This window comes from Bos taurus, chromosome 29, assembly GCF_002263795.3.
Source record: "Bos taurus isolate L1 Dominette 01449 registration number 42190680 breed Hereford chromosome 29, ARS-UCD2.0, whole genome shotgun sequence".
NCBI lineage: Eukaryota > Metazoa > Chordata > Mammalia > Artiodactyla > Bovidae > Bos > Bos taurus.
The window spans coordinates 40,211,478-40,225,155 of NC_037356.1; the positions used below are offsets into that span (position 1 = coordinate 40,211,478).

General features: G+C 62.8%; 1 protein-coding gene across 9 annotated transcripts in view; it reads left to right on the forward strand.

Annotated features, from left to right (window-relative positions):
• The window catches only part of MYRF (myelin regulatory factor), a 35,228-nt gene that overhangs the window by 14,389 nt on the left and 7,161 nt on the right, over positions 1-13,678 (forward strand). For 4 of the 9 annotated variants that reach the window (XM_024987464.2, XM_024987466.2, XM_059883084.1 and 1 more), the window contains 18 exons: positions 1,629-1,690; positions 2,621-2,900; positions 3,942-4,192; positions 4,275-4,398; positions 6,334-6,529; positions 8,093-8,169; positions 8,352-8,462; positions 9,107-9,197; positions 9,556-9,756; positions 9,980-10,091; positions 10,567-10,676; positions 11,525-11,685; positions 11,758-11,830; positions 12,110-12,198; positions 12,496-12,564; positions 12,972-13,052; positions 13,191-13,279; positions 13,389-13,580. In XM_024987464.2, coding sequence (XP_024843232.1) covers positions 1,629-1,690; positions 2,621-2,900; positions 3,942-4,192; positions 4,275-4,398; positions 6,334-6,529; positions 8,093-8,169; positions 8,352-8,462; positions 9,107-9,197; positions 9,556-9,756; positions 9,980-10,091; positions 10,567-10,676; positions 11,525-11,685; positions 11,758-11,830; positions 12,110-12,198; positions 12,496-12,564; positions 12,972-13,052; positions 13,191-13,279; positions 13,389-13,580 — 2,369 coding nt within the window. The remainder of the gene's footprint in view (positions 1-1,628; positions 1,691-2,620; positions 2,901-3,941; positions 4,193-4,274; positions 4,399-6,333; positions 6,530-8,092; positions 8,170-8,351; positions 8,463-9,106; positions 9,198-9,555; positions 9,757-9,979; positions 10,092-10,566; positions 10,677-11,524; positions 11,686-11,757; positions 11,831-12,109; positions 12,199-12,495; positions 12,565-12,971; positions 13,053-13,190; positions 13,280-13,388; positions 13,581-13,678) is intronic. The other 5 variants (XM_024987465.2, XM_024987467.2, XM_024987468.2 and 2 more) reach the window with 3 other exon arrangements.

Sequence of the window (13,678 nt, forward strand, 5' to 3'; positions counted from 1 at the left end):
TTTTCCCGCTGAGCCACCAGGGAAGCCCATTCTTCTGGGTACTGACCCGCAACCTCGGTTAGGGCCTCAGCAGCCGCAGCTCTAAAGGGAGCCCCAAATGCTTCTGCCCCATCATGTGACTGTGAGAATCGGGGGAGGAAGCCCAGAGGAAGTACTGGGGGACAGTGGCCATGTCCTGGCTTATAGAGGGGGAGGCCAGGCAGGGGTGAGCCATAGCGGTAGAAGGCAGCTGGCTGCTTCAGGCTGAGACGCTGTCCTAAAGCTGCGGACCCTGAAGGGTAGGGAGGGAAGAGAACTACCACCACCTAACGAGTGTCTGCTGGGTGCCCACTGCAGTACCCCAGGCCTCTATGTGAGCTCATCAACTGCCCCAATAGCCAGCTCCTGGGGACCCCAAAACCAGCCAGCCTGTGCATAGAGCCCCGTCTCCCTCACAGCAGGATTCAGATGGCCCACTGAAGCCATTTCCCAGGGAGAGAAAGCATGTGTCCAGAGCCACACAGACACTCCATGGGCCCCGGGCAGCTCCCACCGCCCCACCCCTGCCAGGCCCTGTTCTAGGTGGAAAACAAGGCAGGCCCGCCTCTCCTGCAGTGGGTCTAGTTGAGGAGGGAGTTAGTAATCAGTAAATCAGCAACTCAAGCGCTGTGAGGAGTTTGGAGGAAGAAGGCAAGTCCTACGGACTTGGCATGTGAGTTTGCAGGGGCTAGAGGGAGAGAAGGGTCTTTACACAAGATCACTGTCAGGGCAGTGCAGGCTGCAGGCGGGGAGACGGAGCTGGAGAGGCCCCGGTCCGCCCACCGGGCCGCGAGGCCCACAGCAAGGACCGGGTCCCCATCACTTCTTCCTGTCATCCTCACCCACGGGGCCTGGGGGAGCTGGTAGGGGGTTGGCTTGTCCAGAGGAGCTTGGGGACCCTCAGTTAGCCCAGGGCCGTGTCTGCAGTGACTAGGTTGCCTCAGACACTGCCTGGGCCTGATGATGGGCAGTCTTCCCAGATGTGGGGGCCACAATGGCCAGAGAGCCAGCCCCCTGCAAGTGGCGACCGCCTTCCTGTTCAGGCGAGCGCAGGGTTCATGTAGGACGTGCTGACCTCTCAGAGTCGAGTTTGTTCTTTCTCGCCTGAACCACTGATAACACAAAACCTATGAGTGCAGGCCTGGCAAGCTGGCTCCCTGCCCAGCCCACACCTGCCCATGGCAGGGCAGCCCCTCTGGTGACCCACTGACGTTTCCCAGGCCCAGCCCCCTAGGGCCCCCTAGAGTTTCCAGTAAGTGGGGCTTCAGTGGGTGCAGGAAGAAAAAAGCTGGCCTGGCCCTTGGATCTGAGGAGGGAGTCCCTGAATCCCTGAACCAGCCTCAGGGACACAGGTGACAGGCCCCCCTAGTGCCCTGTAGGTCTGAGGGGATGCAGGGTGGGAGCCCAAGGCCCCCCACCTGCAACTCAGCCCTGGGCCCTGCCGGGCACCCCAAGGGGGCTGGTAAAGAGAAATGCCTGTAACAGGGGAGGGGGGAGACCTCAAGGCCTCCAGCCCCTGAGTCTGTGGGACCCTGCCCCGCAGAAGAGCTGCCCGACTGGGAGGTAGGGGTCCCATGGCCCAGCCAACAGCCCTTTCCTCTTCTCCACAGCACCCTGCCAGACTCTCCCCCAGACTCAGGCTCCGAGGCCTACTCCCCCCAGCAGGTGAATGGTGAGTCCAGCGGGCACCGCCCTCCCCCTCTGGGGTTTGGGCAAGTGGTTGGGGCGGCCTTATCGGGAGGGAGGGAGCGAGCCGGGGGTGGGGGTGGGGGGCCAGCGGCCGCCCAACAGGCCCAGATTATCGCTGGTCAAATACTCCCTGGCGCTGGCTATTGTTTCCCCGTGGGCGGGTGGGGAGCCGGCCGGCCTCTGAGCAAGTGTCCCTGCCGGTGATGCCACCCGCCTGCCCGCCTGCGCCATCATGGACGCACCCTTCGGCGGTGAGTGGATGGCTGGGGGAGGCAGCCTGGGTGCAGCTGGCTGGGCCCACCGCGCCTCGGGGGGTGCTCAGGGGTGCCGTGGCCCCCAGGTGGCCAAGAGCAGAAGGATGGCAGGCAGCCGTCTCCCCACGGCCCAGAGAGGGGTCAAGAGTTCTGTTTATCTTACCAGAAACATCTCTGGAATGCCTCCTGGGGAACAAAGGGAGCTGGGGCTTCCCCCCCTCAGGCTGGGGGGCTGGCCCCTGGGAGCCCGGTAGAGGGGCTGCCGGTGGGAGGAGGGCCCCCCCCACCCCGCGCCGTAGGACTGCACTGGGGGGGTCCCAGGAGACTCCTTCCTGAAGTCCAGAGGAGGAGCAGGCCTGCGAGGGGCTTGGGAGAGAGCCTTGGGACCCGGGTCCTCCCCAGGGAGCTGGGCCAGGCTCGGCCCAGGGAAGGAGTGGGCTTGGATGGAGTGAAAGGCTGCCTACCCCCTGGACAGGGTCTGGCCTTCCCGCCCAGGCCTGCAGTGGGATTGGGCTGCCCAGCCTCCTCCCATGTGGGATGGGTGGGAGGGCAGCCCCCAGGCTGGGCTCAGGAGTGGGTGGGTATGAGGAGACCCTGCCCCAGGGAGAGCTGGTGCCTGGAAACCTAATGTCCACCCCGCCTCCCCATCTCTCCCACAGACCCCCATCTCCTGCGCACCATTACCCCCGAGACCCTGTGCCATGTGGGGGTGCCCTCCCGCCTGGAGCACCCGCCCCCACCTCCAGCCCACCTGCCAGGCCCCCCACCGCCCCCGCCGCCCCCACCGCACTACCCCGTCCTGCAGCGGGACCTGTACATGAAGGCCGAGCCTCCGATGCCCCCCTATGCTGCCATGGGGCAGGGGCTGGTGCCCACCGACCTCCACCATGGCCAGCAGTCCCAGATGCTCCACCAGCTGCTCCAGCAACACGGAGCTGAGTAAGAGCTGGGCAGCTTCCTCGGGGGTGGGGAGATGGGCTGGTGGGGGCAGGGGGTTTTGCTCAGGGCAGCACCTACAGGACAGAGACAGAGGTAGGTGCAGGGATGAACCCAGGAAGGGCAGAAGGCTCTGACCCCCCAGAGATGGGGATCAGTGAATGTATATGTATATGCCTAGCAAAGCCTAGGGGATTTACAGCCAAGGCCAAATGCTCACCATTAACTTATTTGATGAGCATGGCCATCCCTGTTGCCCAGATAGGAAAACTGAGGCTTGGTTGGGGCAGGGGGGATGCTTGCCCAGGTCACGGAGGTAGGAAGGGGCAGAGCCACAGCCTGAACCTGGGCCGGTGCTCTTACCCACATAGCGGTGACTTTCTAACCACCACGGAGTCCTCAGTTTTCTGAGGAGGTTCTAGGTGTAGACCCAGAACTACTTCCACTCTGACTCCAGCTGCAGAATTATCTTTTTATCAGTTTTGGACATTGGAGATTCCGTGAAAGATTTCATTCAAGGAAAGATTCCACTGGCAAAGCTTTTTGTAAACCAGAAGGGAAAGGGGTGCTGTGTAGCCCCCCCAAATCGTCAGCCCCTTTTCCAGGAACCTCTCCCAGCCTTGGTGGTCCAAGCCCTCTGGCTTGTTTCTGGAGGCTGCTCTCCAAAGAGCCCTCCCTATAACGGGTGATGCTGAGAATGACCCCACAGGGAAGGGATAGACTCATTCATTCCACCAACGATTTTGAGCACTTGGTGCACCAGGCCAGTTGCCGGGTGTGATGGGGACACACGGACGAGTCAGGTGTGGCCCTGACCTCCTGGATTCCACAGCCTGGGGGGCAGGGAGGAGGGACAGACACAGAATGATAGCGCAGCATGATGGGAGAGCACAGAGGAGGTAAAGACGCAGGCTTCCTGCAGGAGGTGTCCACTGGGCTGGGTGTATCGTGCTGGAACAGGGCAGAGAGGGGAGCCAGGGTACTGCCCAGTGGGACAGGTCGGGGGGGGCACTGGTCCCCATGATGCACACCTGTATCCCCCAGGCTCCCCCCACATCCCTCCAAGAAGAGGAAGCACTCGGAATCACCTCCCAACACCCTCAACGCCCAGATGCTGAACGGAATGATCAAACAGGAGCCTGGGACTGTGACGGCCCTGCCACCGCACCCAGCGCGAGCCCCTTCCCCACCCTGGCCTCCCCAGGGCCCGCTCTCACCCGGGCCTAACTCCCTGCCCCTCAGCATCGCCCGGGTCCAGACGCCCCCTTGGCATCCACCAGGTGCCCCCTCACCAGGTACACGGCTGGCCTGCTCAGGCTTTTGAGTTGGGGGGGTGGGGCCTGGGGCTCAGGGACAATGGCCGTTCCCTCTCTCCAGGTCTCCTGCAGGACAGTGACAGCCTCAGCGGCTCCTACCTAGACCCCAACTACCAGTCCATCAAGTGGCAACCGCATCAGCAGAACAAATGGGCGACACTGTACGACGCTAACTACAAGGAGCTGTGAGTGCTTCGTGCCCCTTCCCTCGGTAAACAATCCGCCTGCCAATGCAGGAGACCCGGGTTCCATCCCTGGATCGGGAAGATCCCCTGGAGAAGGAAATGACAACTCACTCTGGTATCCTTGCCTAGAAAATCCCATGGACAGAGGAGCCTCACGGGCTACCAACCATGGGGTTGCAAAAGAGTTGGACACGACTTAGCGACTAAACCACCACCACCACCACCACCAACCATTCCTCCTGGTCATGCCATCTGGGCAACCCCAGCCCTGGCTTCAGGATCCTAGAGCAGGGCTGGAAGCACCCTAGGAACAAGATAGTCCCCTTTCACAGAAGAGCAGACGGGCTCAGGGCAGAGCTAGGACTGCCACTCAGGGCTCCTGATTCCTGAGCCCGCCCGAGGCCTCCTTAAGAAGGTGGTGTCGGCCAAGGAGGGGCCGGTGAGGGCGAGTCTGGCAGCAGTGGGTGGAGAGGGGTGTTTTCTGGCTCCTCCTCCCCCTCCCCCCTCCTCCTGCATTCCAGGAAGGTAGCCGGAAGCTGAGTGTCAGGGAGGCCCTTCCAGCAAGCCCCCTCCCTGCAGGGGAGGGACCAGTGGGTGGGGGAGGACTGGTCAGAGGCTGCCCCAGCATTCCTAGCTCTGCTCCAGCACCCACCCATGCGGATTCAGCTTCCTGGGACCCGGCCAGGAGCACTCTGGGACCACTCCCCTCACTCCCACGGAAGGCCAACAAGGGCTGAGAGCATGGCTCACCATCAGCTCACTTTGGACTTGCTGGGACTGGGCAGGGTGTCTGGGACTTGCCTTCTCACAGCTAGTCCAGCCTCCTGGAGTTGGGGGTCCCTGGCTTTGTGGGGTTGTTGGCGTGAAGCCCTCAGGGCTGGGGCAAGGAGCTGTCCAACCAATGTAGTGGCTAAAGGATCCTTTGAGACCCTATCTGGGTGGCGGGGAGAGGTCTTTGGATGTCCAGCCCTATGGCCTGGTGAAGACCCCCCCCCCATTCCTACGGCCATACTTCTTAGGTCAGCCCTGCCACCCCAAATCCCAAGGCCAGGAAGTTGGCACCTGAGGTCCACCCCAGTGTGGTCCAGGCACTTTCTGGGTGTTTCCTGGGTGGTCAGGCAGATGAGCGGAGCCCAGGGAGGGAGATGCAGTGAGCCCTGCATCTTCCCGTAGATGTTAGCCGGGCCCAAAGGCCTCTCCAAGTTTGGAAACTTTCTCCCTGCCCAGCTTCCTCCAGGCAGGCCTGGGCATCAGGGGCACTGCTTGTGCCTGGGGACCTGGGGGAAGGCGGGCCACCAGTCTCCCCGTGTCCTACCCCCTGGAGATCCCCTGAAGAGCCCAGACCTAGAACACCTTCCCAGCAACAGATGGGTAAACTGAGGCTGAGTCCAGGCTGCCCAGAGAGCCCCCTCCCCACGGGGCAGAAGTCAGGATGAGGATGTCTGGGGGCTTGAGTAAGTTGGTGGGCAGGGGCTGGGCCCATGCAGAGCCGGCGCCTGGTTCCACCGTTTCCATGGCAACCAGCTGTCAGACACAGTGAGGCTCCACAGACGCATCCCCTCTCACCCTGTCTCCCTGGAGGGAGGGGGCCTTTGGGCAGCGTTCTGGGAAGAAGCCAAGTGTGGTGAGGGGCTGTCAGGCCCCCTCGTCAGGAGCTCACTCCCGTCCTAGGGTCTTGCCCAGCCTCCCCCATCCCCGGGGCGCAGTGGTCCCAGGCACGTAAGGGAGGAATATTGGCCGAGGCATTGTCACACCAGAGCTCAGATCCTCCTGGGGGGCTCAGTTTCCATTTCTGAGAAGTGGGAGCAATCCCGAGAGAGGTTTGAGGATGGGGGCACCAGGTAGGAAATTGGCTTGGGGACACAGGCCACAGACGGGACAGGCGAGGCAGGCCTGGCTGGGGGCCCTCGGTCGAGTGTCCTCGCCTGCCCCCAGGCCCATGCTCACCTACCGCGTGGACGCCGACAAAGGCTTCAACTTTTCGGTGGGCGACGACGCCTTCGTGTGCCAGAAGAAGAACCACTTCCAGGTGACGGCGTACATCGGCATGCTGGGCGAGCCCAAGTACGTCAAGACGCCCGAAGGCCTCAAGCCCCTGGACTGCTTCTACCTGAAGCTGCACGGAGTGAAGGCAGGTCTGGGGCTTGGCAGTGAGGGTGGGCAGGAGGCCGGGGGAGCCGAACGAGCCCGGGGCCAGGTGAGTGTGTCCTGAGGAGACTCCTGGGGGCTGAGTTCAGCCCCCCTCCCCACCTGAACCCCCGTGCCCGCCCCTTAGGGGTCATGCCCCCAGCCCTCTGCTCAGTTCTGCTTCCCGTTTCCTTCTCTACCCTGTGACCCCAAGTCTGTGCGCCCAGCCAGGACCCCGTTCCTGACCCTGCTGTCAGCTGCCTCACTACAGCACCCCAAAATGAGTTCCCTGCAAACTCACCCTCCCCAGGCTCTCCTCTCCGGGAATGGGGCTCTGGGGCCCTGGTTGCCCAAGCCATGAATCTGGGACCTGCTTGCCCACCTCTCACTGCGCACTAGGCCCCGCTCTCTCTCCTGGAACTTTCCACAACCTGGTCCCCTCCTCTCCTCCCCGAACCTCTGCCCAGACCAGGCTGGCCCCCTCCTTATCTGACCACCCACAGCCGGACTCCTGTTTGACTTGAGACACAGGTGGGCCCGACATTCCCCATTCAAGGCCCTCAGGACCCCGTCTCCCCCATCCACCCCAGCAAGGCCCTGACTGCTAGGCTGAGCTGGCAGAGGCTTTTGGGACCCCCATCCTCACCCCGGCCCTGGTTTGCTGTGCCCGGTCACAGCCCCTGCCTCCCCCCAGGCAGCTCCTTCTCTGGGACGCCCTCTGAACCCCACTGCCTGCCTCCTCCCCTGGCTGACCACTCCTTGACCTTCACCGTTCACTCTGCTGCCTCCTCGGGGACACCTGCCCTGAGGCCCATTTTGACTTGAGGCCCCTCCCTGTCCAGCACCTCCACGGTGGTGGTGGTTGATTTTGAGCCCGCGAGTTCCCTGATGGCCTGGCCGCGTGTGTCTCCTTCCGTGTCATGAGTAGGGCCTGGCATTGCCGTGGCTCAGCCGGTGCTCTGGAGGGCTTGAGAGGCCTGGGAGTGGGATGGGTTCTGGGGAGTGTGGTTTTGGGTGTGACTGGGTGTTTGTGAATGGGCTTCCCAGGTCACTCAGCAGTGAAAAATCAGCAGGGCAGGAGCCACAGGAGACACGGGTTCGATCCCTGGGTCGGGAAGATCCCCTGGAGAAGGGAATGGCTACCCACTTGCCTGGAGAAGCCCGTGGACAGAGTAGCCTGCTGGACTACAGTCTTTGGGATCGCAGAGAGTCACATAGGGCGGAAGCGACTTAGCATGCATGCATGGGTGTTTGTGGACGCTGATTTGGGATGTGTTACTTGGAGATGGGTGGAGTGCGTGGGTGTGAATTGGTGGCCAGTGAAGTTGCCTGTGTGTGTGTGTGCTCACGTGTGTGCACATAGGTGGGAGAGTGGTGTGGGTGTGGGCTCATGGGAGGTGCGGCAGTGTAGGAGAAGGCACAGGAGTCTGTGGGCAGAGGGAAGGGTGGCCTCAGTTTCCTCAGGAGCTCCCGCTGCGCTGGGCCTGGGCTGAGAGGCTGAGGAGGGCAGGACCAGGTGGGGAGACCTTGGGCCCTGAAGTGCCCTTGGCCTCTGCTCCTCCCCCAGTTGGAGGCCCTGAACCAGTCCATCAACATCGAGCAGTCGCAGTCGGACCGAAGCAAGCGGCCCTTCAACCCCGTCTCGTGAGTGTCTGAGCCGTGGCGGGGGAGGTCCCCAGGAGGGCTCCCCTGGCAGGAGCCAAGGAGGGCCAAAGGCACCCACAACATGCCCCTCCCACACATTCCTGACCCCGGGGCCCCTCCATGGCCTGGCTCTCCGCAGCCCCTCTTCCCTGGCCCCTGAGTACCCTGCCCCTCCTCTGCAGGGTCAATCTGCCCCCCGAACAGGTCACGAAAGTGACTGTGGGGAGGCTGCACTTCAGCGAGACCACTGCCAACAACATGCGCAAGAAGGGCAAGCCCAACCCCGACCAGAGGTGAGCGGGCTGCGTCCCTGCCCCGGAGCCCCTCCATTTCTGAACACCAGGGGCTGGAGGGTGTCTCCCCGACTCCACCCCCACCCCCGCCCGCGCCCGCCCGTAGCATGCCAGGAACGGAGTCCCAGAGATTGACCCACTTCCCAAATGAGGGACCTGGGTTTCAGAGCCTTTCACCACTTACCGATAGGAGAGCGGAAGCTGGCTTCCTATCTGCTTCCGCCCCCTAGTGGACACTCAGGTTCCTTCTCTGCAGTGCGTGCTTAGTCGCTTCAGTCGTGTCTGACTCTGTGCGACCCCGTGGACTGTAGCCCTCACCTCCCACCCCAGGCTCCTCTGTCCATGGGGATTCTCCAGGCAAGAATACTGGAGTGGGTTGCCATTCCCTCCTCCAGGGGGTCTTCCCGACCCAGAGGTCGAACCCACATCTCTCTGTCTCCTGCAGGGGCAGGCGGGTTCTTTACCACTAAAGCCACCTGGGAAGCCCCTCCTCTGTCGGGTGGGGTGGTCATGCTCTCCTCCCGGGTGCCGGGAGCCTGGGAGAGATGACCAAGTGCACTGTACATCTGACCCAGGAAGGCTGGTGGAGGTGGGAGGGGAATGGGGCGGGACCCTGGGCGCCTCTGAGACCCTCTTGTGTCCAGGTACTTCATGCTGGTGGTGGCCCTCCAGGCCCACGCACAAAATCAGAACTACACACTGGCCGCCCAGATCTCAGAGCGCATCATCGTCCGGGTGAGGGCCACCTCCCCCCAAAGGGCTGAGAGTCCTCCCTAGACCTGGGAGAAACAGCACCCAGGAGAAAAACAGGGTCTTCAGGGGTCAGGAGCTGGAGTGCTGATCCTGTGTGGCCCTGGGCAAGGTTCCCACCTTCTCAGGGCCAGTATCTCCTTCACAATTAAGTGTGGAGGTGGCCAGGACCCGGTTGGTGGCTTTTCTGAAAGTTGCAGCCATGGGAGGACAGTTTAAATTGGGCATGGGGGTGTGAGGAGCTCCGGCTGGAGCTGGAGGGGTGGCTGTGGGGTTTCCCCCTTTCCCAGGGCGCTGTGCGTCCCCCAACCCCCAGGACTGATCCAGCCCCAACTCCTGCCAGGCCTCCAATCCAGGCCAGTTTGAGAGTGATAGCGAGGTGCTGTGGCAGCGGGCGCAGGTGCCGGACACGGTCTTCCACCATGGCCGTGTAGGCATCAACACGGACCGGCCCGATGAGGCGCTGGTGGTGCACGGCAACGTCAAGGTCATGGGCTCGCTCATGCACCCCTCGGACCTGCGGGCGAAGGAGCACGTGCAGGAGGTGGGGGCAGGACCGGGGGCGGGGACTCCCTAAGCGGGGAGGAGCCGATGGCTGGGGCGGGGCTATCTTGTGGGCGGGGCTCCAGGGAAAGGCCTTGGAGGAGGTTGGCCCTGGGTCTCTGGATCCCCCACACTGGTGGTAGCAGGGTCTACCCCCTCCACACTCCTGCCACCGGATGGGCCCAGGAGGGGAGAGGTTCAGTTGGGCCCTGGCTCCCGCGCAGGTGGACACCACCGAGCAGCTGAAGAGGATCTCGCGCATGCGGCTGGTGCACTACAGGTACAAGCCGGAGTTTGCCGCCACTGCCGGCATCGAAGCCGCTGCGCCAGAAACGGGTAAAGATCTAGGGGCTGGGGTCTGGCATCTGGTAACCCCGCCCCTGTCCCTGTCCTCTGGGAACTCTGCTTCCAAGAACCCCTTTCCTCGACTCATGGAACCCCGCCCCTGGGAATCCCGGCCCTCTGGGAGACCTTTCCCCTCGCCCTGAGCCCCTGCACTTTGACACTGGACGTCTGGCACTTGTGGTGCCGGGATCCCCGCTCCTCTTCCCTGCATGAATCTTGCCTTTATTCTCCTGGATCTCTGTCCCCTTTCCCTTGTGGTCCTTACTTCTGAGAATCTGCCCCTACCCGCACCTACCCCTCGGAACCCCACACCTTGGTCCCTGGAACTGCCACCCTGCTCCAGGGCTCCCTGGATCTCAGATCTCTAGCTCCCAGAATTTCACCCTCACCAGTCCCAGCCCCTGCCTACATTATGGTGCTGTGGGCACACCTTCCTCCAACACACACTTGGCTTGTCCCTCCCCAGGTGTCATCGCTCAGGAGGTGAAGGAGATCCTGCCCGAGGCCGTGAAGGACACGGGAGACGTGGTCTTTGCCAATGGGAAAACCATAGAGAACTTCCTGGTGGTGAACAAGGTCTCTGGGTGGGGGAACTGGAAGGAGCCCAAGAGGCAGAAGGGTGGACCAGCTGGAGGGCATTCAGCACCACCCCCATAGAGACAGGGCACTGAAGTGCAGAGAGTCGGAGCGTCCCCTCACTCCAGTCTTCCCTCATGCTGCTTCTAGAACCCACTCCCCACCCCACAGGGAGAGGTGGAGGTGGGAGATGAGGACTTGGCCAGTCTGTGGCTGTGTGATCAAGGGCAAGAGGAACCTCACGAGAGTCATCTTCCTCTCCTGCAAAAGGAAGGAAACGATCGTTACAGCTGAGAACGTCTCATGTTGTTTTGTTGTTCAGTGGCTCAGTCATGTCCGACTCTTTGTGACCCATGGACTGCAGCACTTCAGGCTTCCCTGTCCTTCGCCATCTCCCAGAATTTGCTCAAATTCATGTCCATTGAGTCGGTGATGCAATCCAGCCATCTCATCCTCTGTCATAGGGTTATGGCAAAGTTTAAACACGTGGTTTGTTGAGGATGATGTTTGTAACTTTCCTGGCATGACGCTGGGTGCCAGTGAGCATGTCCTAGGTCTTGGCCTCTGCTGAAGTCTTAGACACTGCGTCCATCAAAGGGGGAGATGGAGGCGAGAGGCTCTGAGGACCACGGGTTCTGAACACGGGTGGGGAAAGGTGCAGAGGTGGGATGGTGTTCAGAGGCAGGAACAGGGAGCAGGGAACAGGGAACAGGGGGAGCTGAGGCTGGACGAGAGGTGAGGCTGGCCTGGGTGGGGCTTCGAGGGCTCCCTCCTGCTCCCCATGGGCCCATGGCCTGGGGCCCCCAGGGGCTGACTGTGCCCTCGACACTGGCCATCGCCTGCGGCAGGAGCGCATCTTCATGGAGAACGTGGGTGCCGTGAAGGAGCTGTGCAAGCTGACGGACAACCTGGAGACGCGCATCGATGAGCTGGAGCGCTGGAGCCACAAGCTGGCCAAGCTGCGGCGTCTCGACAGCCTCAAGTCCACCGGCAGCTCGGGCGCCTTCAGGTGGGGGCGCAGGCCGGGGGAGGGCCTGACCCCCTTCCCAGGGGCACCTCTGACCTGGTCCTCTTGCTGCAGCCATGCAGGGAGCCAGTTCAGCCGGGCAGGCAGCGTCCCCCACAAGAAGAGGCCCCCCAAGGTGGCCAGCAAGGTGAGGGTGGGCAGGATGGGGGGCAGGCTGGACTGGGGCCTCCCCATCCTCATGGAGCCTTTCCAGCTGGTGCCTCTCCCAGCTCACTGATTAGAAGCACTTCCTCATCCCTCCCCTCCCCACCTTCTAGCTCCCCCAGCTCCCGGTTCCTCTTCCCGCCCCCTCTGCCTGCTAGGGGGATGAGTAGCCTTTGTCCCCCACCTCCAGCAGAGCCCACGGTGGGCAAGACCACGGGCTCCCTAAGTCTGGGCCTTTGTCCCCTTTCCTCCTGGTCCTCAGTCATCATCTGTGGTCCCAGACCAGGCCTGCATCAGCCAGCGCTTCCTGCAGGGAACCATCGTGGCCCTGGTGGTGGTCATGGCCTTCAGGTGACTGGTCCTCCAGACTCTGGGGGTGGCTGGCTTGGGGCATCGGGCTGCCTGCAGGCCTGGGCCTGGGGGAGCAGGAGGCCGTGGCCTGGGAGATGAAGTGGCTGAGCTCTCGGGGAAGGAGCGGGGGGCTGCCTCATCCTGTCTCCTCCTCCCCCCGAGACTGGGGAGACCCACATACAGCCATCCCTTTGGGAGCCTGTCCCCTGGGACCAAAAACCACAGGCCCCCATGCTGGGGAGAGGGCACTGGTCCATGGCTCTGGCTCTAACAACAGCCCTTTCCTGCGGCCCCCAGCGTGGTGTCCATGTCCACATTGTACGTGCTGAGCCTGCGCACCGAGGAGGATCTGGTGGAAAGTGATGGGTATGTCCCTGGAGGCCTGGCTGCCAGCTGTCACCAGGCCAGGTGGGGCTTGGGTGGGCGGCTAGAGTCAGAGGAGCCCTGGAAAATGTCTCCTGTAAAGGGGGCTCCACCTCAAAATCTGACCCCACCGGGGGTTTGTGGGGGGGTGCAGTGGGGGGTCAGAAGGTCCCCTGGTTTGGCAGGGGAAGCAGCTGCTTCGCTGTCCTGCTGAAGCTGGTATTGCTTCTCCAGGTAGCTGGGTCTCCACGGGGCCCAGGTCAGAGCAGGGGGTGGGGGAAGGAGGGCCAGGGTGGGGCCTTGGGCTCTTCTGCCCACTGTTACCCTCAGCCCTTGGGCCATCTCTGATCATGTCTTCTCTCTCTCTCCTCCCTGTGCCTGCGCCCCCGTTTCCTCTCTGCCGCCCTTAGCTCTTTTGCCGTGTCTACTTCCTGTCTTCTGGCCCTGCTCCGGCCCCAGCACCCTGGGGGGAGCGAGGCCATGTGCCCATGGTACGTGTCTGGACCAAGCCCTCTCCCTGCTGCCTCCTTTCTGCCTTCCCTGTCCATCTCCTCGCGTCTCTCCCACTTCTCTGCGACTCCCAGCCCAGGCTCGCCCAGCCCCTCTGAGCTCAGCCCACCCTTCCCCAGCAGGTCCAGCCAGAGCTTTGGGACCACTCAGCTCCGACAGTCCCCCGTGACCACTGGGGTGCTGGGCCCGCAGCCCTCTCTGCTGCTGGGTGCGTGCCGGGGGTGGGTTTGGAGTGGGTAGGACGGGGAGCAGTGCGTGTATCCTGGGTGGGGAGCTGTGCTGACCCGTCCGGCTCACACAGCCTCTGGTTTCCTCAGGTACCACTGGCCCGACCCGCTCAGCCCCAGCTCCGGCACTCCGCACCTTGGACCTGTGCTCTACCCACCCCTGCCCCGTCATTTGCTGCTCCTCGCCCAGCCCCACCCCCTCCACCGACCCTAGTCTGGGCCCCAGCTTTAATCCCGGTCGTGGTCTCAGCCCTAGTCCCAGCCCCACCACCAACCGCTCAGGTATGGCTCGCCTGGGGCCCAGGGTTTGGCTTGGGGGGTTTTTACATGAGGCCTAAGAAAGGCCCCAAGGACCCATTAGTGGGAGAGTTTGATCTCCT